The sequence below is a fragment of the Syngnathus acus genome, chromosome 11, assembly GCF_901709675.1.
Source record: "Syngnathus acus chromosome 11, fSynAcu1.2, whole genome shotgun sequence".
Lineage (NCBI taxonomy): Eukaryota > Metazoa > Chordata > Actinopteri > Syngnathiformes > Syngnathidae > Syngnathus > Syngnathus acus.
This window is the reverse complement of record NC_051096.1, coordinates 5,650,933-5,676,020: the sequence shown is the minus strand read 5'-3', so window position 1 is coordinate 5,676,020 and position 25,088 is coordinate 5,650,933. Positions and strand designations below refer to the sequence as shown.

The 25,088-nt window shown below is 42.0% G+C and overlaps 2 protein-coding genes across 2 annotated transcripts; one reads left to right on the top strand and one right to left on the bottom strand.

The window, feature by feature from the left end:
- The first annotated feature begins 1,677 nt into the window (after window positions 1-1,677).
- On the top strand, window positions 1,678-24,966 carry myo1g (myosin IG). Its single transcript, XM_037264556.1, has 25 exons — window positions 1,678-1,905; window positions 2,506-2,714; window positions 2,783-2,876; window positions 2,969-3,134; window positions 3,222-3,275; window positions 3,342-3,437; window positions 3,544-3,660; window positions 3,730-3,936; window positions 4,001-4,146; window positions 4,235-4,349; window positions 4,420-4,590; window positions 4,804-4,874; window positions 6,660-6,734; window positions 6,811-6,943; window positions 7,298-7,464; window positions 7,548-7,755; window positions 7,995-8,218; window positions 8,288-8,432; window positions 9,716-9,820; window positions 10,165-10,278; window positions 10,815-10,972; window positions 15,951-18,046; window positions 18,301-18,520; window positions 19,435-19,616; window positions 24,918-24,966. Exons 1-22 carry the CDS (start codon window positions 1,811-1,813, stop codon window positions 16,111-16,113), a joined length of 3,033 nt encoding a protein of 1,010 aa, XP_037120451.1. The 5' UTR covers window positions 1,678-1,810; the 3' UTR covers window positions 16,114-18,046; window positions 18,301-18,520; window positions 19,435-19,616; window positions 24,918-24,966.
- On the bottom strand, window positions 18,151-23,497 carry si:dkeyp-92c9.2 (uncharacterized protein LOC571482 homolog). Its single transcript, XM_037264564.1, has 2 exons — window positions 23,074-23,497; window positions 18,151-22,647 (listed from the first exon to the last, which is right to left on the bottom strand). Exon 2 carries the CDS (start codon window positions 22,610-22,612, stop codon window positions 21,626-21,628), a length of 987 nt encoding a protein of 328 aa, XP_037120459.1. The 5' UTR covers window positions 22,613-22,647; window positions 23,074-23,497; the 3' UTR covers window positions 18,151-21,625.
- Window positions 24,967-25,088: the final 122 nt, after the last annotated feature.

Below are 25,088 nucleotides of genomic sequence, written 5' to 3'. Positions count from 1 at the left end.
ACATGACATGCTGTTAGAAATCAAATATTTCTGCCTTCTGTTTCTACCCAGTTGACTGGAAGTTGTATCAACACGATTCAGTGCAAACAGATGACCTCGAGGTCAAATAGTTGTTTGGTTATTTGTTTTCGTGCAAACAGTGCTGGGTTGTCAGTCTCGGATGTTATTCTAAATACAAAGAATGTCAGCGGAACAAGCGGTCACCGACGGAAAACAACGCTGTTATTGATCTCGAAGCGATCCGCTTCTCTATGGCCTTTATTGTGGTGCAGCAATACAATGTGAGTCACGGACCACGAGTATCGTGAGGAGGATGCTACACTGTTGCCAACTCCCACCCGCAACGGCTGGCCATTGCATTATGAAAGCCCTCCTACATAAGAATTGGCCTCCAAAATATGATCTGGATTTTTGAAAAACTGTTTCAAGCTTTTGTCACTCAGGCACGACAGACTAAAAATCATCTTAGCATAATATATATATTATAATCTATATGTATATTATATTTAAATAGCTGTTATTCCATATAAAAGCAATTTGCATTGTTTTACTGCCCCCTGCTGGCAAAACAGTGAACGTACTTTGCTCGCGTTGTTTCACTGCCCCCTGCTGGTACAATTGAGCACACTTTGCCTTGCGTCACATCCGTCTTTTTTTTCCTGCAACGCCTTTATTTTCATGCATTGGTGAGGACGTAAGCTTTCTTTACGAATCCGTTGTCATCGCGCTTAAGTTGTGCAATTTGTTACGTTCTATCGCCTTCAAACGTATAAAGTAAATTAAAGCATGTGAGTTGTTGTTGTATTGTTATCATAGTAAGATTTGGTTTTGTTATTTTGCACTGGCGTGGACTACTACCATCTGTGCATGCAAACTTTAAACATGGCTTCTAATTATTATTGTGTTGTTTGACACTTATAGATATCCAGCAGAACATGGAATGGTAAGATTTTTTATTTTATTCTTTTTATTTATGGCTGCAGACCTTCCATACAGACTGAGCATGCAACTTGCTCTGTTCTTCGTGCAAGAGTCTGCTAGAAAAATGTGGGAGGCTGTTTGAGGCTCTGCTATGAAAATGTGTAGCAGGGTTATAGGTAAACCTCCTACAGATTATTTATGACCCCCCCAAAAAATTATAATCTACTGTTTGATCATTTCTGTGATTATTAATGTCCATGAGTAGGATTTATGTGATGTAGTGCCCTCTAGTGGCAAGTTCAAAACAACATTCCATTATATCTTGTTTTCAAGAATTTAAATTTTGGATATTTGTAAAATCTGTATAATTATATTTACACTGTTTTCTCCCCCACTTTCCTTTTCAGAGACTGGTTTGAAAGGCTCAGCCCATCAAAATATTTTATGGCCTGGAAATCAAATTGTGTCATTTGCCTGTCTTCAGCTATTAGCACTATGAGCAACAATTTGTAAATATTTCATTTTAATAGGAGTTACAGTGCATATATTCATGTGAAGCTGAATAAAAAAAGGTTTCTTTGATATTATCGAGTGGTCTGGGTTTTTTGGTTTTCAACACTTGTCGGAATGAGAAAGCACAGGAGGAAGCAGAAGTTATGTTCCTTTTCAAAGACAGCCTCTCACTTTTTTGATACTATCAATGCGCTTGAGCTGACAGGATGACGTGCTGCCGCTTGCAGACTTCTCGACATGAGTAAATCGCAACCACGCCTCCGTCACCGTCTGCTCAGAAGTCAGCCATACTTCTCTTTTTTTTTGTAACTTCACTTTCTGTTCCCTATCCGTCTGTCTTGAGTTCTGATCTTATTTGCTGAATCCGGCCAAAAGGATGGCAGAGATGGAAGGCCTCGAGTTTGGCAAGTCAGACTTTGTGCTTCTGGATGAGGTGACCATGGAGCAGTTTATGGACAATCTCAAATTGAGGTGAGTACTGTTAGACTGAGGAAGAGGAAGCGAGTGATGTAAAGATTTTCATTGTGCCACGAATGGCTTTACATTAACTGTTTTGTGAGTTTAAAAATATATTTTTGCGTGATGCTCCAGTGCAGCTCACAACATGACTTTTGGTTATAATGTTTATTTAGCAACATCTTTCTTTTAAATGTGAAGCGCATCAAACGAATCTTAAGTCGGACATGTACTAATATCAACATCCTTCAGTGTGAATCTGCAACTGAAGGCTGTGGAACCTTAAGCAAAATTAAAAACAAAGTGTCTGTGCTGTGTTTAGTCAAGCAATTTTAGACTTGGTCACCACGATCAACTCAACTTAACCCGCCAGTAGATTCAACAATCGGGCTGTGACATAAGTTTCATTTCCTGCTTTCAGTGACGACCCACTGTTGTGCCATTTCCTGGCATCACAGCACGACACTATAGGTTGAATAGTAAGGCCAAATTTCTCTGAACCTGTAACTAGGTGCAGCTCTGTTATTTTTATTTTTTATTTATGTATTTATTTTTTTATATTTTATTATTTATATACATGGGATGTAATTTGAAGGTCATGTTTGTTGTGGACAGGTTCGAAAAGGGTCGGATCTACACCTACATCGGCGACGTGGTGGTTTCTGTGAACCCGTACAAAGAAATGGACATCTACGGGAAAGACGCAATCGCCGCATACCGTGGTCGTGAGCTATACGAGAACCCGCCTCATCTCTACGCAGTGTCCGACGCCGCCTATAAGGCCATGAAAAGACGAGCTAAAGACACTTGCATTGTCATATCAGGTCAGCATTTAACACTTTTTTTTTTTAACCAATATTTTAAGATTGTGAAATAATTACGCTCCTTTTAGGTGAAAGCGGTGCCGGGAAAACAGAAGCCAGTAAATACATCATGCAGTACATTGCGGCCATCACAAACCCAAGTCAGAGAGCCGATGTTGAAAGGTAAGCAAGGGATCAAATTGTTTCAAAGTATTGATTTGACTTTGTTATATTTATTATAATTATTTCTATTTTTCTTATGCACATCAATCAAGCGTGAAGAGCGTTCTACTCAAGTCCAACTGTGTCCTGGAAGCTTTCGGGAACGCCAAGACCAATCGCAACGACAACTCCAGCCGTTTCGGCAAGTACATGGACATCAACTTTAATTTCAATGGTGACCCCATGGGAGGTCACATCAACAACTACTTACTGGAGAAGGTGAGAGTGGCCGCTAGTTCTGCTCGCTAATGATGTTTTCCTTTAGTTCATTTTGTTTTTCTTTCCTTTTTTTTGCACGACCTGAAGTCCAGAGTGGTTCACCAGCAAGAAGGGGAGAGGAACTTCCATGCATTTTACCAGGTAAATTTTCATCTGCACAAACCATTCATGCTAGCAGAAGCAAATCTGATCACCCCCCCTCCTCAGTTTTTACGAGGAGGATCGAATGAAACCATCGCCTCGTTTCACCTGCAAAATGATCCGAGTGTTTATGTGTACACTAAGGAGGGAGCCGCGGCCTCTGTGAGTTGATTTCATTTATGCTTCCCTTTTTTTTTTTGTTGCGTCATAATGAATGAATGAAATAAAAATATCAACTCGGTTGTTATTTGTATTTCTTTTTCCGTAGACGTCGAACAGCGATCAGTCAAGCCACAAAGCTGTCGTTCATGCCCTGGAAGTGATTGGCTTTTCCAAAAAGGAAATTCACTCAACTTATCAAATTCTAGCTTCCATCCTCCATCTTGTAAGTTCTTCAAAAACAATATTGCCCTTAACATGAATTTACTGGAATGCATTTATTTTTTTATTTTAGGGTAATATCCAGTTTGGGGGTGATGGTGAGAATGTTGAAGTTTTGGACCTTGAAGCTGTGAACCACATCGCAGAATTGACGGGAACAGACGCCGACAGTGTCGTGAAGAGCTTGCTGTTTCGTACCGTAGCCACCGGCGGTGGCGAGGTCATTGAGAAAGGTCACACGGAAGAAGAGGCCTGTTTTGGGCGGGATGCTTTTAGCAAGGTGCCTTATATTAATTGATTGATTTGCTATCCAGTTCGATGAACCTGCCGCTTTCTCATTATAGGCTCTCTATGAGAGACTTTTTGGGTGGATTGTCGGACGCATCAATGACATCATCGAGGTCAAAGATTACAACCCGGCGCTTCATGGGAAAAATACCGTCATTGGTGTGCTGGATATTTACGGATTTGAGATATTTGACAACAACAGGTTGGAGTGTTTCCGCTCTTTCAATATAAGATGATGACTAATTGATGTTAATATTGCTCGGGTGTTTGTTTATTTTTGTTTGGGCCAGTTTTGAGCAGTTTTGCATCAACTACTGCAACGAAAAACTGCAGCAACTTTTCATCGAGCTGATCCTCCAACAGGAACAAGCCGAATATAATCGAGAGGGTATCCAATGGCAACATGTAAGGGACAGAAAATTAACATATATAATAAAACAATCATTTTTACTAATCTTTTTTTTTTCATACACAGATTGACTACTTCAACAACCAGATTATCGTGGATCTCGTGGAGCAGCAGCACAAAGGGATCATCTCCATTTTGGATGAAGCTTGTCTCACTGTTGGTAAAGTCACAGACACTGTTTGCCTGGACAGCATGGACGTCAAACTAGCACAACATCCTCACTACACATCCCGAAAGGTGAGCTTCAAAATTATACACCTTTGTTTCAGATTTATTTTTAGATGAGGCAAATTTATAAACAAACTCAAATATCAATGCAGTTTTTAGTTTCTGCCACAAGAGGGCAGAGTTTCTTTACTCTGCCTTCAGTTTGGGCTAAAACCATCAAATAAAAAAATTATTTCACATTTGATGGTTCAAAAGTGACACTTTTCACCTTTCCATTTACAGCTCACCCCTACTGACAAAACCATGGACTTCCAAAAGCACTTTCGAATCCGCCACTATGCAGGAGACGTCACGTGAGTTGCCCTTATAGAGTATTTAACCTTTGTGTTTTGGGCCGGGCTGGAAAATGGAGGCCGGGTTCAGGGGTATAATCCACATGATCCTATTAAGAGGTCAGTCCAGGACATTTGCAGCAGAAACATTTTAGTAGTTTTATTACTGTTTGATGGGAAACTAAAAGCGCCGATGTGGCATCCATTAAATTCGATCAGACTTTATTCCAGCTGTGTCTACATATTAAATGAAGCATTGATATGGTGCAGGATCTTTGGGATCTAAATTCACAGTCTTATTTATGATTATTTTACATTTACTACAGCTCTGGCTGCATGTCTTTAACTGCTCCACTTGTTTAATGCGTTCACTGATGTACAGTAAATGTCAGCGAGGCCAGATGGGGCCTTTGGCCATCAGTGCGACTGTGGATTTGGTTTCAGAAGAATCACAGCGGTCACGTGTACTGGCCTCAATCTTGAGAGGGGAAGGGACATTAATATATCACGAAGGGGGGGTGAAGGAGATGCTTTGACTTGAGAAGAAAAATTGTACAAAGAACTGAAACACTTGATCATAAAGATGGACTGCGATGAATCTTCGTCTCTGTCGGCCACGATTTGACAGGGTCAGGGCCATGTCCATGATATGTCACTGGCGCAGCCCACTTTCCATCTCATCTCATCTCATCTGAGTCAAGCTTTACTCTGTCTAAATATACCTTCCACCCCTTTGAGAACAAAATACCCATCCACCCCAGCTTCCTGTAAACACACAAGCTTTGACCTACTTCACCCATCCTTTTTTTCTTTTCCCCTCATGTTTACCTGATGAATCCTTTGCTCCTTCAACAAACAGAGAATATGTCTGGCTGAGTTATACTGCCCCCAGGTGGCTAAGGCGGGAACACCGGAAGGAGCAGCACAAAAGCTGGGAAGACTGGAACGCATTAATGTCGTTCCCATTTATTTTAATCAGGAAAGATGATTTGAGATACAAACTGTCCAATCTTATGCAGTTAAAATCTCACATTTATGTCAGCTGGGGCTCCTCCTTCCTCTGTGCCGACCTTGACCTTCACTTTCCTCAGTTTAAGCCGTCGTCTCATCTCCAGAGAGCATCTGACCTTATCCCTGCATGTCCTCTACAATCTACCTGTCCTTTCAAGTGAATGCCACGACTTGTTCTCATGTGCTTCTTCTTCTTCTCTCCTACCGGAAATGTGTGCTCCCACCTCCGCTAACCTTTCCAAAGTGACTGCAAAAAAAAGTTTTCGGGGAGTTGAGGCTTGTGTTGTATCGGCAAATATGCGACACAAACGACTTGATAATTTGAGTGTTGTCACATTGTGGTACATTTTTTTCTGAATTTTCGTAAATTTGCATCACAGCGCTTTCTTACTACAGAGTTGTTAATGAGAAATAAATATATATATATTTTGCATGCACCCCAGCTGGTTTGATGAACATCTTATGTAACTCCTGCTGTGGAGTGACATCATGACCTCTGATGCTCAGAAAGCCACCCAAACATTTTGCAAGGAGCAGACGGATTAAATTGTAGACGGTTCACTTTTTTTTTTTTTTTTTGCCACCCCAAGAGTTGCGTTCCTGTTTTGTAAATCTGCTAAGCGTTTCTTTTAATACTTTGAGTCGGCTGGAACCAAGTCGTGAAATCACTCACTAGGTCATGATGTGTAAGTTGTGTCTCATTTCTTTTAATTTGATCATCTTGAGTCTTCTCTAAATACTCTTCAGCTCTACATCCATCTGAATTAATTTTACCCATAAATCTTTTTATCACAGATATTCCGTCGAGGGCTTTTTGGAAAAAAACAAAGATCTACTTTTCCAAGATTTTAAGCGCCTCATGTATCACAGGTACCAAACACGCCAAGTCTCCTTTTGACCCATCTGGCTTATTTCCTCAAAAATGTTGCTCCCCTTGCTTTTGAAGCTCCAACCCAGTGATGAAGGAGATGTGGCCGGATGGTCAACTCGGCATCACGGAGGTCACCAAGCGCCCGCTTACAGCAGCTACCCTCTTCAAAAATTCCATTGTGGCTTTGGTGGATAAACTGGCCTGCAAGGTACTTCCTCTTCCCACTTCTCTAAACACAATGAAAAAGTATGTCATGTTCACTGAAGACTCTAAATGGTCTTTCTTGCTCGAGTCAATATGTCTTGCCACCTTTTTGGTGAGTCACTGAGCTATTCTGAGCGTGCTGACGTACGACTGCTGCTCATCATCATGCACGGCGTACATTATAGCCACGGCAATTTTGTCCTTTTCTGCGTTTAAAGGCTAACATACCGCTTGACCTTATCATATCCCGCTGTGAATACGTGAAAGCATCTTCAAGGTTTTTCTGCACCTCCTTAGCCAGGCTTTCCAAATTGCACCAAAAAAGTTAGAAAGTTGACCCACCTTTGTGTTGATGCAGGAGCCGTACTACGTGAGATGCATAAAACCAAACGAGTTGAAGTCCCCGTTGTTGTTTGATGATGCTCGCTGCCAACATCAGGTGGCTTATCTGGGTCTTCTGGAGAACGTCATGGTGCGAAGGGCGGGTTTCGCCTACAGGCAGCCCTACGCTCGTTTCTTGCAGAGGTAAGAGACATTCTTATTTTTTTTCCCTAATCTGAGTTAAAAAAAAAAAAAAGAAAAATCCAAACAATGCCATTTTACTCAAGGTATAAAATGACATGCGAATACACTTGGCCCAATCACCTGATGGAGTCCGACCGGGATGCGGTGGAGGCCATCGTCAAGCAGCACGGTTTCCAGGACGACGTGGCCTACGGTCACACCAAGCTTTTTGTACGGACGCCTCGATCTCTCTTCACTTTGGAACAAGAGCGAGCTGCCCTCATCCCCATCCTGGTGCTTTTCTTACAAAAGGTCAGCCGTGTTGCCATTGCTGCTTCACTGTCACAACTTTGGATGAATCTCTTCATCCTCTATGGCAGTTATGTGGATAATTAATGAGATGCAGTTACATAAAAGTCAATTACTTATGATAAAATTACCATCTCCTTTCTTCTCCTGATGACCTAGTTGGATGAGTCTACACAGAAGTCTTTCCTGAATTGGAGCACTCATGCCGCAAACTGGCTCTCTCCATTTTAAACTTCACATAGGTATGGCGGGGAGCTCTCGCTCGTATGAGGTGCCGGCGGTTGAGGGCCATTTATGCCATCACGGGCTGCTTTAAGCGCTACAAGGTCAAGGCCCACTTCCGAGAAGTCGAGCAGCGGTTCGCCAATGTCAGAAACATGGCCGACTACGGAAAAAGCATCGAGTGGCCGACTCCACCTGCCGCTCTGACACAGTTTCACATCATCACAGTCATGTTGCATCGCAGGTCAGAAAAGGTCTTTCTACTTTACTCACAAAATTGGGCAATCGTCAAGTAAACACATTTTGATTTTAGGTGGTGGGCGAGACAGATGGTGAAGAAAATCCCGCCGTCAGACATGCTTGAGATTCGAGCCAAAGTCGCCGCTCTGACTACTCTCGGCGGGGAGAGAAAAGACTGGGGCTGCTGTCGAGCCTGGGAGGGAGACTACTTAGCCAATGTAAGGAAAATATGGAGAAAGTTCTATAATCAGTGGTGGCACTCAACTCTGAAGGGCCATGATTGCAATAAGCAAAATTTGAGCTCTACATGTAGCGCTGTAATGACCAGGATTGAAATACAGTAGCGTAGTAGGCCTCAGTGTTCATCAGAAATAACACCATTGTATTCCAAAGGATTGAAAGCCATGGTAATATTATGTGCAGTTTGAACATAAATACCGTGCGTGGATATAGGATAATAAAAAAAAACAGACTTAAATGATTTAATTAAAATATATTGCATATTAAAAACAACTTTGGCAGAGATTCTTTTGCATACTAGAGGGGGGCCTATCAATCAATGCTCTTCGATGAGTTTTCTTGAAACCCCGTGGCCTTTTACTGAATCCTGTTTACATCCTTGTGACTTGAAAGACAGCGACGATGAAAATCCATTTCATGACATTTTCTTATTCCACGTGCACTTTTCTTGCTCAATGGAATCTAATTGTCTTTTTACACTTAGCAATAATCTCTTGTGAATTTATGCATGTGACAACTCCAGCAAGTAAACAATGTGACTGAGGTACTTGTGAGCGCCCCCCCCCCGCCCACCCTCCAATGAATCCCACACTCTGTTCTTTTAGTAACTAATCCGAGCTTGTTTGCTGGCTATAGTTGAGGGAGCGTGAGCATGACTTCAGCACAGTCCTGAGTCACTCCTCCCATGTGTCTGAGATGGCTCGTGACTCCAAAGTCTTGTTCAGGCCGCCGACTTCACGTGATTGGGCTTAATTCTACAAAGACCAATCAATGCGGTACTAATACAAAATAAGTAGGGCAAAAGTTCTGGGTCAGAAGCAACTGATTGCATTTAATAGAGAAAATAATTCTCCAGATATAAATTGATTATTAATATTAATATAATCATTATTATATTATTTATAATTAATGTAATAATTAATATAATGGAACTCATTATTGTGTTTGTAATGTGTGTTGATGTACGTTGTGTAATTTTTGTAAGTGTGTGTCCCTGGAAGCACGACGAAAAAAAAATAATATATATATATATATATATAATTGGCTGCAGTGAGAGAGGCAATAAAATCCCCCATTACTGTCGAAAGACTCTCGCCAGAATTATCAACCCAGCCGCATAAGCATCATCATGGGCAGCTGCTGATGTTCGCTAAGACAATATAATAGCACTTTAGTTTTTTGGACTGCATGCCATTACACTGCCCCTCTTGTAGCTAATGAGATGCATTTTCAAAATAATACCCGTCTTTGATTCCTGCAGGTGCGAGACTGCCCTCAATCCAGTTCCGCCTTCGCTCACTTCTCCCGGGAGCTGAGGAACAAAGACGAGTACAGTCAAGTTCTCTTCTCGGGCTTCTGTAGGAAGGTGAATGAATCGCATTTGGTTGCTTGAACAAACAGATTTGCAAATTGAGCATTCTCGAGTCTCCGGAAAAAGTCAAATAAAAGCAGAAGGAATAATCCTCAGTCAGCTGAAGCCCTGTTTTTTTTATTTTGCTGAATTTGCTTTTATCATCTCCCAGTGGATGATATGCTGCATTTTTCCATATCAAGGACAATGGAGAGTGCGGACACATAAATCGAAATGCTGCTTTAAAATTCGATTCAATTTGTTTTGTGCTTTTGCATTTCTGTCAAATGAGCCCATTCGCAAACATTATGCAAGTGATATAAAACTGCACCTTTTTTTTTTTTCTTGTGCCCTTTTAGGTGAACAGGTTCAACAAAAGCACCGACCGCGGCTTACTCATGACGGACAAGTATTTTTATAAATTAGAGCCAAAAAAACAATTCAAGATCTTAAAGAAAATTCCCTTGGACACTGTAAGTATTAAAATCCTTGATTTATACGCATTATTGATAATGACAGCTTGAGATTTCTTGTCTTCATCATAAATAAATACTTCTGATGTTCTTACACGAGAAGTCGGTTCCGTCTCATGCAAATGTTGAGTCCTGTTTTTGTTACCTTGACGACCGGGGTTGAGCTAGGCCCTGGAGCGACTACTCGGTGATCCAAACTTAGCGACTGTTTCTATACTTAGCAACTATTATTATGATTTTTTTTTTACTGTTCTTTTAAAGCCATGAAAACAAAACCTAGCAATTTTTAGAGACTTCTGTACTGCCTTCAGAGCAGGAGATGTTTTCCCATATAGCATAATATTAAAAAAGATTTACACTATTTCAATCCATGCACAACAATCTTGCTTGAGCAATTCAATTGCCCGTAAAAGCTGCATGAAAGCAGCACCGGGTCGTTAAAAAGAAATCAATTATTCAAAAGTTTGACAAGGCAGAAACATCAATCACAGTTGACCCCATTATTGGAAAAATAGCTTTTCTGTTTATATTCACAGCTAACAGGATTGAGCGTGACTAGCGGAGTAGACCAGATGGTGGCGCTGCACATATCTTCGCAGGATGACGTTCTTCTGTGTTTCCAATACGGGGAACTCTGTCCCAACCAGGACCGGGTCGGCGAACTGGTGGGAACCTTGGTGGACCACTTTACACGGTCAGTGATGCCGTTGGTTTTATTTTGAAACTCAATTCTGTCCTCTTTTCCTGTTCAAAGGCCTCCACTAATAAATGTCACGTAACCAATATGCAAATCATCTTGTTGGTATTCATCACTGTCATGTGTGCACACCTGTGGTGAATTACTGCGGCGGAATGACATTTATCGCATCCAAATGTGAACGTTGTTTATAGATGAGATTGCAAGCACTGGAAGATGCGGCTTGTTTTTCTCCCCCCCACCATGCAGATTGTTGTACATTTCATTGCTTGGCCTCCGGCGCGAAAAGCGCTCGCACGTCGTTATCATCGCTACATAAACGAGCTGACTCCCTCGTGACCGGGTTATTTGATTTTTTATGTCTTTTCGTTGTCTGGGAGGCCCGATTTGAGATGATCCTATTTTTTTTTTTTTTGTTCACTTGGGATCATTGCGGCAGCTGCATTGCTCTTTGCGGTGGGAGTCAATTTCACCGTCCCCCTCCGCCTCCCTCCACCTTGCTTGCCTTTGTGGGCACCATCTGTGGTGAATGAAGAAGGTCGTGACCCTTGATTAGGCTGCTCAGCAAAAGAAAACTTAGCAAACAAAGTCCGGGCTGGACAAAAGAAGATTCTATAATGTGAGGAGAAGATGTACTATGTGTGTTTATGTGGCAGCTGAGATGCGGGGTTGTATAAAATTGGGTCACTGAAGGCATCATTTTAAGCTTCAAACGTGGCTTGGAAGTACGTGGTGTTCCCTCTGCGAATCGTGTGTCCCACAGCATGCATCCCATCACCTCTGTCTATCTGTCTCTGGCTTTCTCTTCCTATCACCTCGTTTCTCTTATCACCGTGGCCCAGAATGGCAGCACGCTGTTAGAAATAGTGCTTGTCTCAAGGAACAGTCCATACTAAATTTAACCATAGGGTGCATTGTGATCGCATTCCCCAAGAACGAGATACTGCCAAAAAAAGCAATCACTATCATTTATGAGTAGGATTCTGCGATCATTTATCCCGAAGACCAAAGTGCTGGCTCGGCATTTTTTTTTTTCGGAAGATGACACTCAGAGGGAATTGGAAGTGACAGTTACAAATAAAAACGTACTGGATAGTGACATTAATTATTAATTGCTAAAATTTTAAAGCAGGGCACATTAAATGCAATACCACCATAGATGATAAAAAATTAATAATAAAATACATAAATAAAATGTATCCAAAAGAATAAAAATACTGAAATACATTAACCAAAACTAAATTAGGGTACTACAAATTGTATCTCTAAATATCCTTTTCCTTTTGAGAGCATGACGAATGGACGTCTCGTGTGCTGGTATGTATAATGTGCGTCTGTGTGTGTGTGTGTGTGTGTGTGTGTGTATATTTGCAAAGAAGTGGTGTGTATTGTGGGGATGGGGGAGTGTCGTAGTTTGAACTTGTGGACCATCTGCTGGGACAGCTGGGAGAGTATGAGAAGGCTCAGGGCAGGATTTAGACTATGATCTGTCCCAGCCGAGTAGACAAGCTCAAGTTCGCTGTTTTAAAAAGGTGATTTGGGGATTTTGGTCATTCCATCAACTTCTCCAGCACTCGAGTTTCTCGTAGTCCCCCCCTTCCCCAAGCTACGTCTCTCATGTTCTAGATGATCATTTATGAATATGGATGATGCCTTTAAAGTCATTACCATCTTCTGGGTCAGCCCTCCCTTTTCTGAGAAACCCAATCCTACCTCTGAGCATATGTGAGCCATCTTGTTATGTGCTTGCCCACATGCTGCTCGCTTGGTCACCGACAGACTTGTTGATGTCTGACCTCTTTGGCTGACCGGCACTTAAAGCGGACGTGGGCGAATATGCTCTTTTCAAATGAACTTTTTCGGCTATCCTAGTCTTGAAATAGCCTCCTCTGTTTCTTTGCTCCCCCCCTCCCCTTTCTGCTTTTTCTCCCTCAGTGGTTGTCTGTCCGGCCCACCTCGAGAAGTTGCTGCCCAAATCCCACTTCTATCTTCTGCTAGTTCCAACTTTTGATTTAATGGATTAGGATCAGTAGTAATGCGGGTTTGATCATATGGTGAGTAACCATGGCAACAGCTTTTATAACTCAGGTGGAAGTAAATAGTGAGTAGACACTGACCTATTTCTTACTCTCATCAACTCGGTGGGTCATGTGAAGCAAATGAAGTCAATTGGATTCATATTATTTTAGACCGCACATTCTCAAATGCACAACTAATTGTATGAATAAAATTTCTGTATTCCGACGCCCAAAAATAAAACTATTTGGCTACTGACCTCGAAGCAATTTCCCTTTCAAAGCACCTCTTTGTGCATTTGATCGTCAGTCATGCACTAATTCTACCTCAGACAAATTGGCACAATGATGACGTGCGCACCGAGTAAAAACTGACCCAACTGGCTCCGCTCCGAATCGGACAGTGAGCACATAAACTGAATCAAAACAAACCTTGTGCTGTCATCTGCTTAAAATTTCAGCCCACACAAAAAAAAAATTCAGAAAATCTTAAATCATCTGCAATCAACAGATCAACCACAGCACGTGACCCAAATCATGCGGCCTCCTATTCAATTTTGTGTCCTCTCAAGATGACTCAGATGTCCTCTTAGATTTAATCTCTGGTCTTCAGAATTGATCGACCACGAGGAACACGTCACACTCGATGATACTTAGCCTACTGTTAATGATTCAGGGCTTGTGCAAAATATATGTCACTGGTCACAGTTTGCTCCACGTATGACTAATTTTTTTTTTTTTCCCAGAATGCCGCAGATTGTTTCTTGGTTTGAATTGATGAATGACGCCAATACTTGGTAGCTGGAACGGAAATGCCTTGGTGATAGTTTCGAGGGCAAAGTGATAAATTAACTATCCTTTTAAATTGAAGACATTTGATGCTTTTGTTGCCGAGTGGCTTTCTAACTGCCCAGAGGAAAAAGTGACAATGAAAGAAAGGCAGGAAAGAGGTTTTTTTTTCGTTTAGTTTCTTTTGTCGTGACGCTGCAGGGCTTGACCTGCCTCACATTTTGTTCCGCGCTGTCAGTTTTGTGACGCGTTGATTCCCTCCTGAGACCCAATTACACCTGAAGAAGATGACATTGAATTGAGACATAAAGTTTGGGGAGGAAACAGGCAACACTGAAGCACAAAAAAAAAAAAAAAAGATTGATGGAGTGTCTGATCTGTTACAGTTTGTAGCATTCTGTCAAAATGTTCTAGATCTGTTTAGGTGATGTCATCAGTTAGTGGGACAATTGGGAGTAACCGTCATAACACAAAGAGCTTGACAAAAAAAACCAAAAAAAAATCCACACAAAACAGCTAATTTACAATTTGTGTGGGCAGATGAAGAATTTTTTTTTTATCACCTTGATTTTTATCGGCGATGCCGCATTATCCCGACTCTACATAAAGCTCCGAGTTGATCTGATTGGCCCATAAAAGGACAAACGACATTAATAACAGTTTGGCAACCTGCTCGCTGGCTACGCTTGGCCACACATTGGCGGGCCAGGCGCCAATAAAACAGCCAGTGATTCCTCCATCATGGAGGCGCCAGAGGCACATATTCACATTGTATTAGCTGCACTCAGCTTCTTAGAGGCAGTGACAGGGGAGAAAGATGGAGGCCGGCAGGCTTGCAAGAGGGTGAGAGAGGAAGATAAGATGAAGAGGTGGAGCTGGTGGCAGCGGGAGGTCTGAGGTGCCGTCTTTGCACCCCAAATCTGTCTCCGCCGCTGTCTAGGAGGCGATAAATTATTCAACTCTTGTCTGGATGTGGACTCAGCTCAGCTCAGTGCAGGTCATGTTTGGAGAGAGAATAGATTCAGTCCTGTACAAGCGATTCATTGTTTGCATCATAGTCACCACTGCACTTTTTATCTATTTCAGCTAGTTTTATTTATTTTTATTTTTATTTTTATACATTTTTACTTAATTTGAATTTTTACTTTAATTTTTCCAATAATTTTCCAAAAAGGTTTGGGTGAATGCTCGTTAACTATGATTCACTTCCTCTCAAACACAACAGTCATATTATGGCCCATTATTTATGAATGAATTCCATTTGATGAGCTGCCAATTGGGGTGTTTTGCTTGTGAGCTGATCACATTCACTGGACTTTTGTCTTTTATTTCCAACAGCGTTCCCAACACCTCCAGTTAAATGTGTAAATGTGTACGTCAAAGCGACCAACTGCGGCGTTCACACGAAGCAACTGTCTGAATTTGTCCATGTTGTTGACGCACTTCCCAAGGAGCAATTACGCATGACATGACCACTCACCAGGAGGGGAGGAGGTTTTCATTTATAAACACGTGGGATCTAATAGTGGAGGCGGTATGGACGCTCTAATTGGTTCTGTCTGCAATCATTTTGTAGAATCAGAAAATGAGCAGCTTGTTGGTACTGTTGGAATTTCATGGTGCTGGGTGTACCTAATAGACTGTCCTTTCCATTTTGCTCCTCTGCTGTCACCATTCCACGATAAGTAGGTTACATATTTTGTCATTTTTAATTATAATTCACCTTTTGAAAATGTGAAGCTTCTGTCTAAGCTTATCTCAGGAGAAACTGACTCCGTTGCCAATCTGGTTTATCCTCGATATCAGTCACCAAATTCAAATAATAGCTGGTCGGCTTCAGAGATTTTTGCAATTTGAATTAAATGCAGCCATTGATGGAAAAGGGAGAGCGTCGTTGGGATGTCGAGGGATACAGTAGAGGATTCATTCATTAGGATAAGGATGCTATTGAGTTTCGTGTTGTGCCAGTTTGTGTCTGCCACAGGGGTGGGTAGGGGCGGTGGGGGGTCCCTGAAGGCCAACAGGAAGCAGCGACTTCCTGGATCATCTTCAACTGACAGTGCTGTTGTCAAATAAGGATAAGTAGAATATAAAATATTAGCCTGTCCAGTGACTTGACTTGAGAAGGTAACGGAAAATATTGACAGCCATCATATCTTTTTGTCTTTCAGTGTAAGAAAAACACCGTTAGCTGTGAAGGTGTGTCCGTCCGGCATCCGGGTAAACATGCGAGGCAAACCCAAGACTGTTACCGTGGAAACCAAGGCGGGCCAAACTCACGCTGATTTCAAGAAGAGCAAAGATGGTTTTATTCTACTGGTTCCGGTCAAGTGAGAGAGTTATTTCATCCTGTCATACAACACAAATTTGATAGGTTTGAGCATTTAAAAAATGCTTTCTTCGTAACAGAAATAAAAGTGAACAGAATAAATTATTCAAACAGTTTATGTGCGTTAGAATTCCCAGTGATAAAAAAATCCCCGGTGCGCTCTGTAAATGACTTTTAAATAAATCTGTTTTCTAAAATACACTGACTTAATGTTTTGGGGTTTCCTGTACGCAATCCACTCAGATACAATATCCCGGTTGTTTAGACGAGAGCACAAACAGTCGGATTTATCTGTAATCCAAAGCGTCCGTTGAAAACATGCAATGGAGCTCACCGACTGTAGAAAACTGGACTAAACGACGCATGAGTTATTTCCTGTCTTGTCCCTTTGGTGTCCTCAGGATTACATCCGAATGATTGCAGACGTTGGTATCAAAATGCAAAAAAAAAAAAAAAAACATATCACGCAAGACTAAAGGTAAAATTTGTTATTTTGCAAATGGAAGCCACACTGCCAGATCATATTTGACATTCATTCCTTTTTTTTTTTTTTTTCTGACTTTAACGACAGTCCAACACCTTGAAAGGGTTTAATTGGACTCTTACTCACTTATCAGTCTCTTGACATCCTTTCTCAGACACTCTAACATCAATTCACACCTTGCAAGATGGTCTATAACGGTCCTCACATCAGTGTGACTGTCTTTCATGAATGTGTGAACGACTCTTGGGGAAGTTAAAATGTCTTCTTAGCTTGTTTTTGTATGCAAGGAACAGAACTTTGGAGTCTGTTCTGTTTTTCGACAGGTGGATAGAAAATGATGAATGCGTTCTTCTTTATCTCCTCACGTTATACAAATACGAGTCGTCGAGCTCTAATCGAATTGATCAGGCCTGGCTGATTGTTGATGCAATCACTTTAAGCGCCATGCAATTCCATTATGGAGAGGCTGGCACCTGCTTTGCTTCTCTTTAGGGATTACCAGCCGCGCAATTAGAATTTCGTAATGACTTGGAGAGGATTTAGCATAATATGTGTCCCAGAGCTGTGTTTTTTGCCCCTAAATCCTCTCAGGGCAGACCCAGCACTGCTCTGGAGAGCCCAGCAGGGTTTTTTTTTCCTTCATGCATCTCTCCATTATCAGACTGGAGGGGAGGTCACATGTTGGAGATTACAGTAACATGAGGGGCAGATTGCTATTCGCTCGGCTCCATCTAAACCAACATGCCACCAGACTGGATGTTTACTAATCTGGACAAATTTGACAAAGAGTTCTAACTTGGATATTTAAATGCCCATTTAGGGAATTAGGAGCTGCGTTTTTTTCACATCCAGCTGGTGCAACATTTCAGATAACCTGAGAAGCTCCGCTTTAAATTTATTATAGTGAATGAAAAATAAGGATATATCTAAAAGTAAAATTGGAAAAATATTTTTGTTAATAAAAAAAACATAAAACTATTATATTAAAAATGTCCTGTTTTAATTTTTCATTTATTTTAATCTGTTATTTATTATTTACTATTATTTATTCTTTATTTTTATTTTGACCTCAAGTTTTCTCATGACCTTTTCCTCAAACTCAAATTAATTCTGCCGACAGGATTCCCGGCGGATTAATTGTGCTGGTCATGTGTGACTTCATGTTTGAAGTTGAATTGGTGGAACTGGTTCCTTGAACACAAAACAATTGGAAGTTTGTTACGTTAGGCATAAAAGATGAAACTGGCTGTTATTGGATTCAAACAGCGAGACATAAACAGGCATGGACGACATTGAACGGTACATCTGGCTACCAGGTCTTGCGAACCCTAATCCTTTTCTAGGAAGCATTGACAGAGTGTGTTTGCAAAATGAGTGATCCCAGCAGGCTCGTAAAAGTCAGTGAAGAGCAACCGAGGCCTCCTCAAAGCAACCACGGAACAGAAGTGCCCAAGGTTTGTCTCGTATGAATTCATTAGCAAACAAATTAGCTTCATTGTAGACAGAGGCCGTTTTAGTTCACTTGTGTTGAAACAAAAAAAATATTGACACTGCAGTTGTACTTCAGCTCCATACTTTATTAAATAATCCACATTGTCATCATGAAAAAAAGAAAAAAAAATTGTCTTCAAGTTTTCTTTTTATTAGCCACACACTTTTAGTGACTTTTGTGAAAGTTCATTCAAGTTAATGTGCTTCTTTGTTTTAGGTTACCCAGGAAGGTAACCATGGAAACCCAGAGGGACCAAGCTGGAAGGGGGAGATTGAAATTCAGCAGTTATATTATATTTAGATATTTGTTTTAACATCTGCCCAACGTTGCTGTAACTGTGAAACAATCTGTGTGTACGCAGGCTGCCCTGGAGCTGCCGGAGACAAACACCACAAGTACAATGACCATCTTTGTGTCACCATCTGCTGCATTGATGGTAAAAGCCATTGATAGTCGCTAACTTGATCAATTTGATAACTTGTTTTTTTTTTTTGCCTGAAGAAATCACATGTTTTTATTTTAATAGCTGTAACCTATGAAATAGTTTTGTTTCCAGTGTTTCTAAGCATGAGCAGTCATATTGGATGTTGGCGACATGCTTCTTAAAAAAAAAAGAGTTTTTAAAATGGCCAACAAATATTAAGATGAGAATTCAGTATGTATAAAAAGCTAAAAAAAAAAAAAAAAGCATACAGTACATTTCTAAACTACCGGCCAGCATGCGTTCTACGACAGGACATCACTATCACTTCTATTTTTTTTTTCTTCATACTTGCCATTTTTTTTTTTTTTTTTTTTTACATAACGTCTTATTTACACCAGTCACCATGTTAAGGCGATCATGCTAACCTTCAGCAGCAGTCCAATAATTTAACACAACTCACAGAGTTGTGCGAACTCAACACCATTCCACATTTTCATCACGTTCAGCTAAAAGTGGAAATGGTTACAGTTAAATAATATTTCCTCATTTAGAAAACCAATTGGGACCATTTTTGTGACCATACCCTAGTTGAGTTGTTTTATTTGGTGACCTTTCGAATTACTATTATTTTCATTTTCTGCCCCACAAAAAAAAATTCAAGTCCAAAGTTATTCAAGATAAAAAAACAATGACAAAGGCAAATACTTGATGAATACCTCAAACACAATTTACAGTCTTATATCATCACTAACTAGTGTAATCGCCAGCCTTGAGATTATGTAAACATCCACTTGAACACTACATTTGGCCACAGTCTGACCTACTTTGGGTTTAACTGTGTGCGCGGCAATTTTATTTTATTTTTTTATCTCTGAATTTGCATTTTTAGGATAAATAACACACATCTCCACAAATGTAAATTTCAGGTCCAAGCAACCATCAAGTCCTTGTGATGCACAAAGAGGGACCACAAACATGGTGTGCTTCCTGTCCTGCAAGTCGATCTCTAAGGAGGCTTTTGATTGGATGAAGTGAATTCCAACTCCAGCTGAGACGGCAGTTAATTGGCTTGGAAGGATCGGAGGAGCAGCTACCGGATCCTGCTCAGGTACGGATTGAAAGAGGAGACAGTTGCCGTGTTGCTCATTTCCATGCTCTGATTTCAAATTGGGGATGTAACCTTTAAATGTATCCCCCAGTCTCATTAAGTAAAAACAAATATGACAACAATTCTGCCCTTCCTTGTCCTGACGATAGCTGGCGGGTTGGGGTGTCAAATCTAATGAACAGCTGAACACGGGGCGGCAGGGAGAAGGGGGGGGGGGGGGGGCAGATGAGACACAAGTGTCCTTGTCAAAACTGTGCAAGCGAGCGAGGGGGTGCAGAAGTAACAATGAGAGCAAAATGGCTGCCATTTGAAGGCCAAGAAAAGGCGCCTCTCTTTCGGGTTATGAATCACGCCGTCGCTCTTATCTGCTTGACTGGTGTGACTCATGCGAGCTCCCCCTCGGGCGGGTTTGACTCAAACGGGGCTGGGAATAGGCAGCTTTGGGCCTATGTGGCCTTCACTTTGTTAAAGGAGGATTTGAAGGCTGAGCCGGGAGGTCAAAAACTGCACAGCGAGTGTGACATCAAAATCTCAGTGCATTCCGACCCCCCCTCCCCTTCCATCTCGTCATCCCTCGCTCCCTCTCCATCTGATTGGGCGGGAGGATTAGCGCTGGATTACCCACTAAGGGGATGTTTATATGTGTTAAGATCAAATTTGATATGATTTTGGAATACTGTAAAGTATTGTGCAAAAATACTGGGTCACTGCTCTGCACTTATTTTAGTAGAAGATGCAATTAGCCTATATACTTTTTTTTTCCCTGAGGATCTGAATGAAGATGCTTCTCAGGCATTGCGTTATGTTCATTTTATAAATGAACTTCTTTGTGATCAAAGTACGAATAACACTGAAAAGCATCAAAATGATCAAAATGTCGTGCATAACTCACATTAAAACGAATGAACTCGCTGTTTTAAGAAGCCTGTGCATGACGGATGAGAATGTACGGTGCACTCATTAGACGCCAGATTGGACTCTGACCAGTGCACGTGTGTCACGCTTTTATTCTGAATAAAGAGCACATGACCGGGCATTTAAATACTCGCCGTCCAGCGCGGCCTGGATTTAGCAGTCGGACTCTGCGGGGGTTATTGAGTGGCCAAGAAGGGGCAGAGGTCTTGAGAGATTTGGGGAGTCGTAATCTGCTAATCTAATTAGCAGCCGGGCTGCGGCGGCCTGTCAACAAGAAGCAGGGGAACGCAGGACGGGCTAAACAGCTGATGACCCTGGCGGCTGGCCACGGCACAAGTCGGTCACGCTTTCCGCTCACATGCGTCGGCGCTAAAGCGGGATATGAAACTACTACGACTCTGGAAAGCTCCCTGGTAAATTTAATTTGAGTAAAAATAGGCAACTGTCCCCTCAGGCCAGGTGACCCATAAAAGCACACAGCAGGACTGGCGTGGTACCGACGTGCAGCTGTTCCCATCCATCACTCTGCCGGTGTTGCGAGATGGCTCGGCATTGTCTCGGAATATCCAATTTAGTCAGATTAAACTGTCTGTGCCGCATTTTATGATTCAGTCTCTGATGAAAATGTCAATCCAATCGGCTTGGATGTTGCTGGAAATCCGCCACGGTGCTCGGCGACAATGGCGTACTCCGGTCTGAGCCGTGCATGTTGATTTATCCCCCCCCAAAAATGCGTGAGGATGCTGAAGGATCCCGAGAGGCAGCTGAGACAACTGGAGGCCTCGCACATGCTGTGCAAGACTTTTGTTGGGACAGGTGGAGCAAAAGGTTCTGCAATTCAAGTCCGCTCAAGAAGATTCTTGAGGTAAATGGTGCTTCAATTTTTCATGGTTGCTGTTGGTTTAAAAAAAAAGTAGGGCATGAGGATGTGGCAAGAGAGAATTCAATTGAAATGCTTTTCAAAATTGCAGATTATTTTTTTGCCTCAAATTTCCATCCAAGAATTGTCAACCAACCCCAAAGTTGCAATCATCAAATAAATACTTATGGCAACGGAACCAGCTTGCATCTGTCGGCATCTTCCGCGACTCCTCTCACCTCTCCAGAACCCGACTGTAATCTTGCGGACCACACCCCCCTTCGCTTTTGAGTTCGGCAAACACTTGCGTGAAAAAATGAGGGTCCGCGTTGATTCGCAGCATCTTAGAACTCGTGGCGTTGATGATGGCGAGGCATCGGTCCCAGAAGGCTTCCTTACCCGCTTCAACCAGGAAGGGCTTGAGCGGGTAGGATATTTCGTTACCCATGTAGGAGTAGGACAGGTAGAGGCAGGTGAGCAGGATGGCCTGCAGCTCGTGCTCCGACGCTACCAAATCCCCGTCCACCACGTCTCGACACAGCATGTACACGAAGACCACGTTAGCCGGTGTGACGAAGGCCTGGTCCTGCCAGCCCTGGAGCAGAAGCGAGCGATCCACGGCCCGCAACCACAGAACAGGGTCGGACGGCAACAGATGCTTGAGGCGGTAGCAGCGACAGCACAGGAACTCCCCCAAGCAGCGAAGCAGCTCGCTGGTGGACGCTTGGACGATGACACGTTTAGGGGACGTGCTCAAGGTCCCCTGCGGGATTTTTTTCACAGAAGAAAGCTGCTGTGGTTTCATGCAGCCGTACCCGTGGCCCAGTCCCAGGCCGTAACCGAGCCCTAGCCCGAGTCCCACCGGCACCTCGTAGCTGCTCAAGTTAGCGCACGACAGAGACTTCCTCACATTCTCGTAGTTGAGGTGCAGCACGGGATCCTTTTGGTAGATGTTTAGGTTGTTGTTGTTGTTGAGAGGGTCAACCGGGCCAAGTGGTGCATTGGAGCCTTTCTTGGCGTTCCCTTTCTTCTTGGTGGAGGCCACCAGACGTTTCCATGTGAGCACCGGGAGGAAGATGGACTGGCCTCTCTTCAAGCCGCGCTCTTTCTGGTTGTTGAGAGATCGGCTGCTCAGGCTCGGGTAGTGGCTTAACGAACCGGGACGGTTTTCGTAGTAGCCTGACTTGCGCGAGACGGGCGACAGAGAAAGTACGGTACCCATGATGATGCCTGAGCTGGATCAGAAATGATCTGCAACTGACGAAAAGAAAAATGCTTTCTGTCACACTTGACTGAACATTCTGTTTTCGACATGATGCACTCAAAGCAAAGGTGTCATTTTGTAGAAAACTGAAAACAATGGATTTCCGCACTTGTCATCCATCTCAAAGATGTTAAAGAGCAACGAACAAAAATCTTCAGCTTTGTATTGTGTTGATCGCTAACAACTGGCATAACAATTGTTGCGATATCAACTGGTTGTTAAGAATTTGGAAGAAAAAAAAAAGGATTTTGTTGTTTTACACCATCCAGAAGTAATGTCTGAAGAAGCTATTGTGACATCATCTGTGGCTCTATAGCGCCATCAAACTCCATTCATAGATTTGAGAAGTTTGCTTGGCACAAATAAAAAAAAAAAATTACATTTCCAATTCTCAACAGAAAACACTCAAAAATGCTTACCTGAGAATATAGCAGAATTTTAAATCCAACTGTGTCGCAGTCTGCAAAAGCACAAACTGGCAATGAAGAGGTTTTTTTTCTTTTTCCTCCTCCCAGTACACAGAAGACACGAAAGTCACTCTCGTGGAAGCTTTGAGGCGCTTTTCACAGATGCAACAGCGCGTTGTCCATGCGGACGAGATGCGGTTGTCATCCTCCTCATGCGCGCGACTCTAATATAAACATTGCGCTCAAATATCTTCTCCATGTTTGAAGATGCGGATCTCCACAGTGTCTGCAGCTTTCAGCTATGTCCCATCCGTTCAGTGAAGAATATTGGCGTCATCCCCGAGTCTTCCAAATGGAGCGCTCATTCGGGTTCCAGAGCCGCTCCAAGCAGACGCACTTGTGAGCGAGCGAGCTCTCGGGCATATCAGTCCGCTTCTTGCAGCCAGTGGGCGCACACTTGTAGCCCCGCCCCCCTGACTCTTGCTTCATGCTGTTGCACTGAGGTCAGCTTGCAGCGCACGCACGGTCCAACCAATAAACTTGGTGTTTCCCAATGGTGCAGACCTAAGTATTAAGATATATAAACATGCATTAACCTTCCACTTTATTTGGGACATAATCCTTTTGTGGGTCAGGTTATATTATGTAACTATCTTCTGATAAATGTCTCTTGATCATGAGGTGTCAGGTGAAAGAGGATCAGATGCCTCACGAGGAAAATAAAAATATCAACAAACAAACAGCTCCAACTTTCACAGTTTTGTCCCTGCGATCTAAAATATTCAGCTTCAAACGTGGTATTTTTAAAACAACTACATTTTTTAGTAATTAGTTAAATCCTCTTGTCATTAACGCAGCTGGATGAGAACTACATGAGATGGGAAGTGGTTTGTTTTCCCAAAGGGGCACAATTGGTCGAGGGGAAAAACAACAACAACACAGCAATCAAGTCAGGATGGAGCAGTGGAGATAAGAATATGTGGGCAGCCAAAATGCAAACAAACACATTTTGCAGACAACTATTGGGTATTAAGATGACAGCTCTGCTGCAAAACAGACAGAAAAGTGAATCAAAGTGGGGGCGAAAACATTTATTATTCAAAACAACAGAATCATCTAAAAACATGATTGATGTTAAAAAAAAAAAGGAGTTTATAAATTGCAATGCATTTTTTAAGCCAGTGTGGTTCAAAACAAATCAACAGCAGTAAATAAGCCTTTGGTAACAAAAAAAAAACACACACTGCAGATACTTTGTACTACTTTGACTAGCTGTTCACACACACACATACAGCTGCAGGATTCTGCATCTCCTGCCCAGCTGACCCGGATACACTGACTGCCATGAAAAGAACTGTTGTTATCCACTGATGAAGGATACACACAGCGTCAAGTCTCGTGATGCTGTTTGTCATCTAATTCCCAATTACATGTTTGAAAACTACAGATGGAATTAAAAGCAGATGAATATGCAGATAACATCCATCCCAAATAAAACTAATATAATGGGATTCTTTTTATTTGTATGATTTTTTTTCCATTTCATTCTTTTTTAATATGACCAAGTTTGACCCACTTCCTTGCCCTACATTACAACCATTAAAACACTAATGCGGAGAGTGGAATCCATCAGAGTCACATCACTTTTAGTGGTTTTGTTGTTTTGTATGTTATCGTGTCAGACAAGTCCATTTCTCTTTGCTCCCATCTACCTACTAATTTACCACTGCACAAAAACACATTCGATTACTCAGAAAGTGTTTCTCTTAAGTGGCCTCTTAATAATAATCTTTCCGCTCCCAAACAAAATGTTCTGTTCATTTTTTTTTCATCTCAGTTTTTCAGTTTATTTACAGAGTCAGAACATGATGTCACCCTCGCTTCCTGGAACAAAGAGAGAGAGCACAAAGAAATACCCCGAAATTGATTCAGCATCACAAGGACGCATCAAAGCTAGAAGATCAGAACGAATAGATAGGATGGAGACCTGGAGGTGTTGGAAAAAGGTGAGGAGAATAAATTGAGGT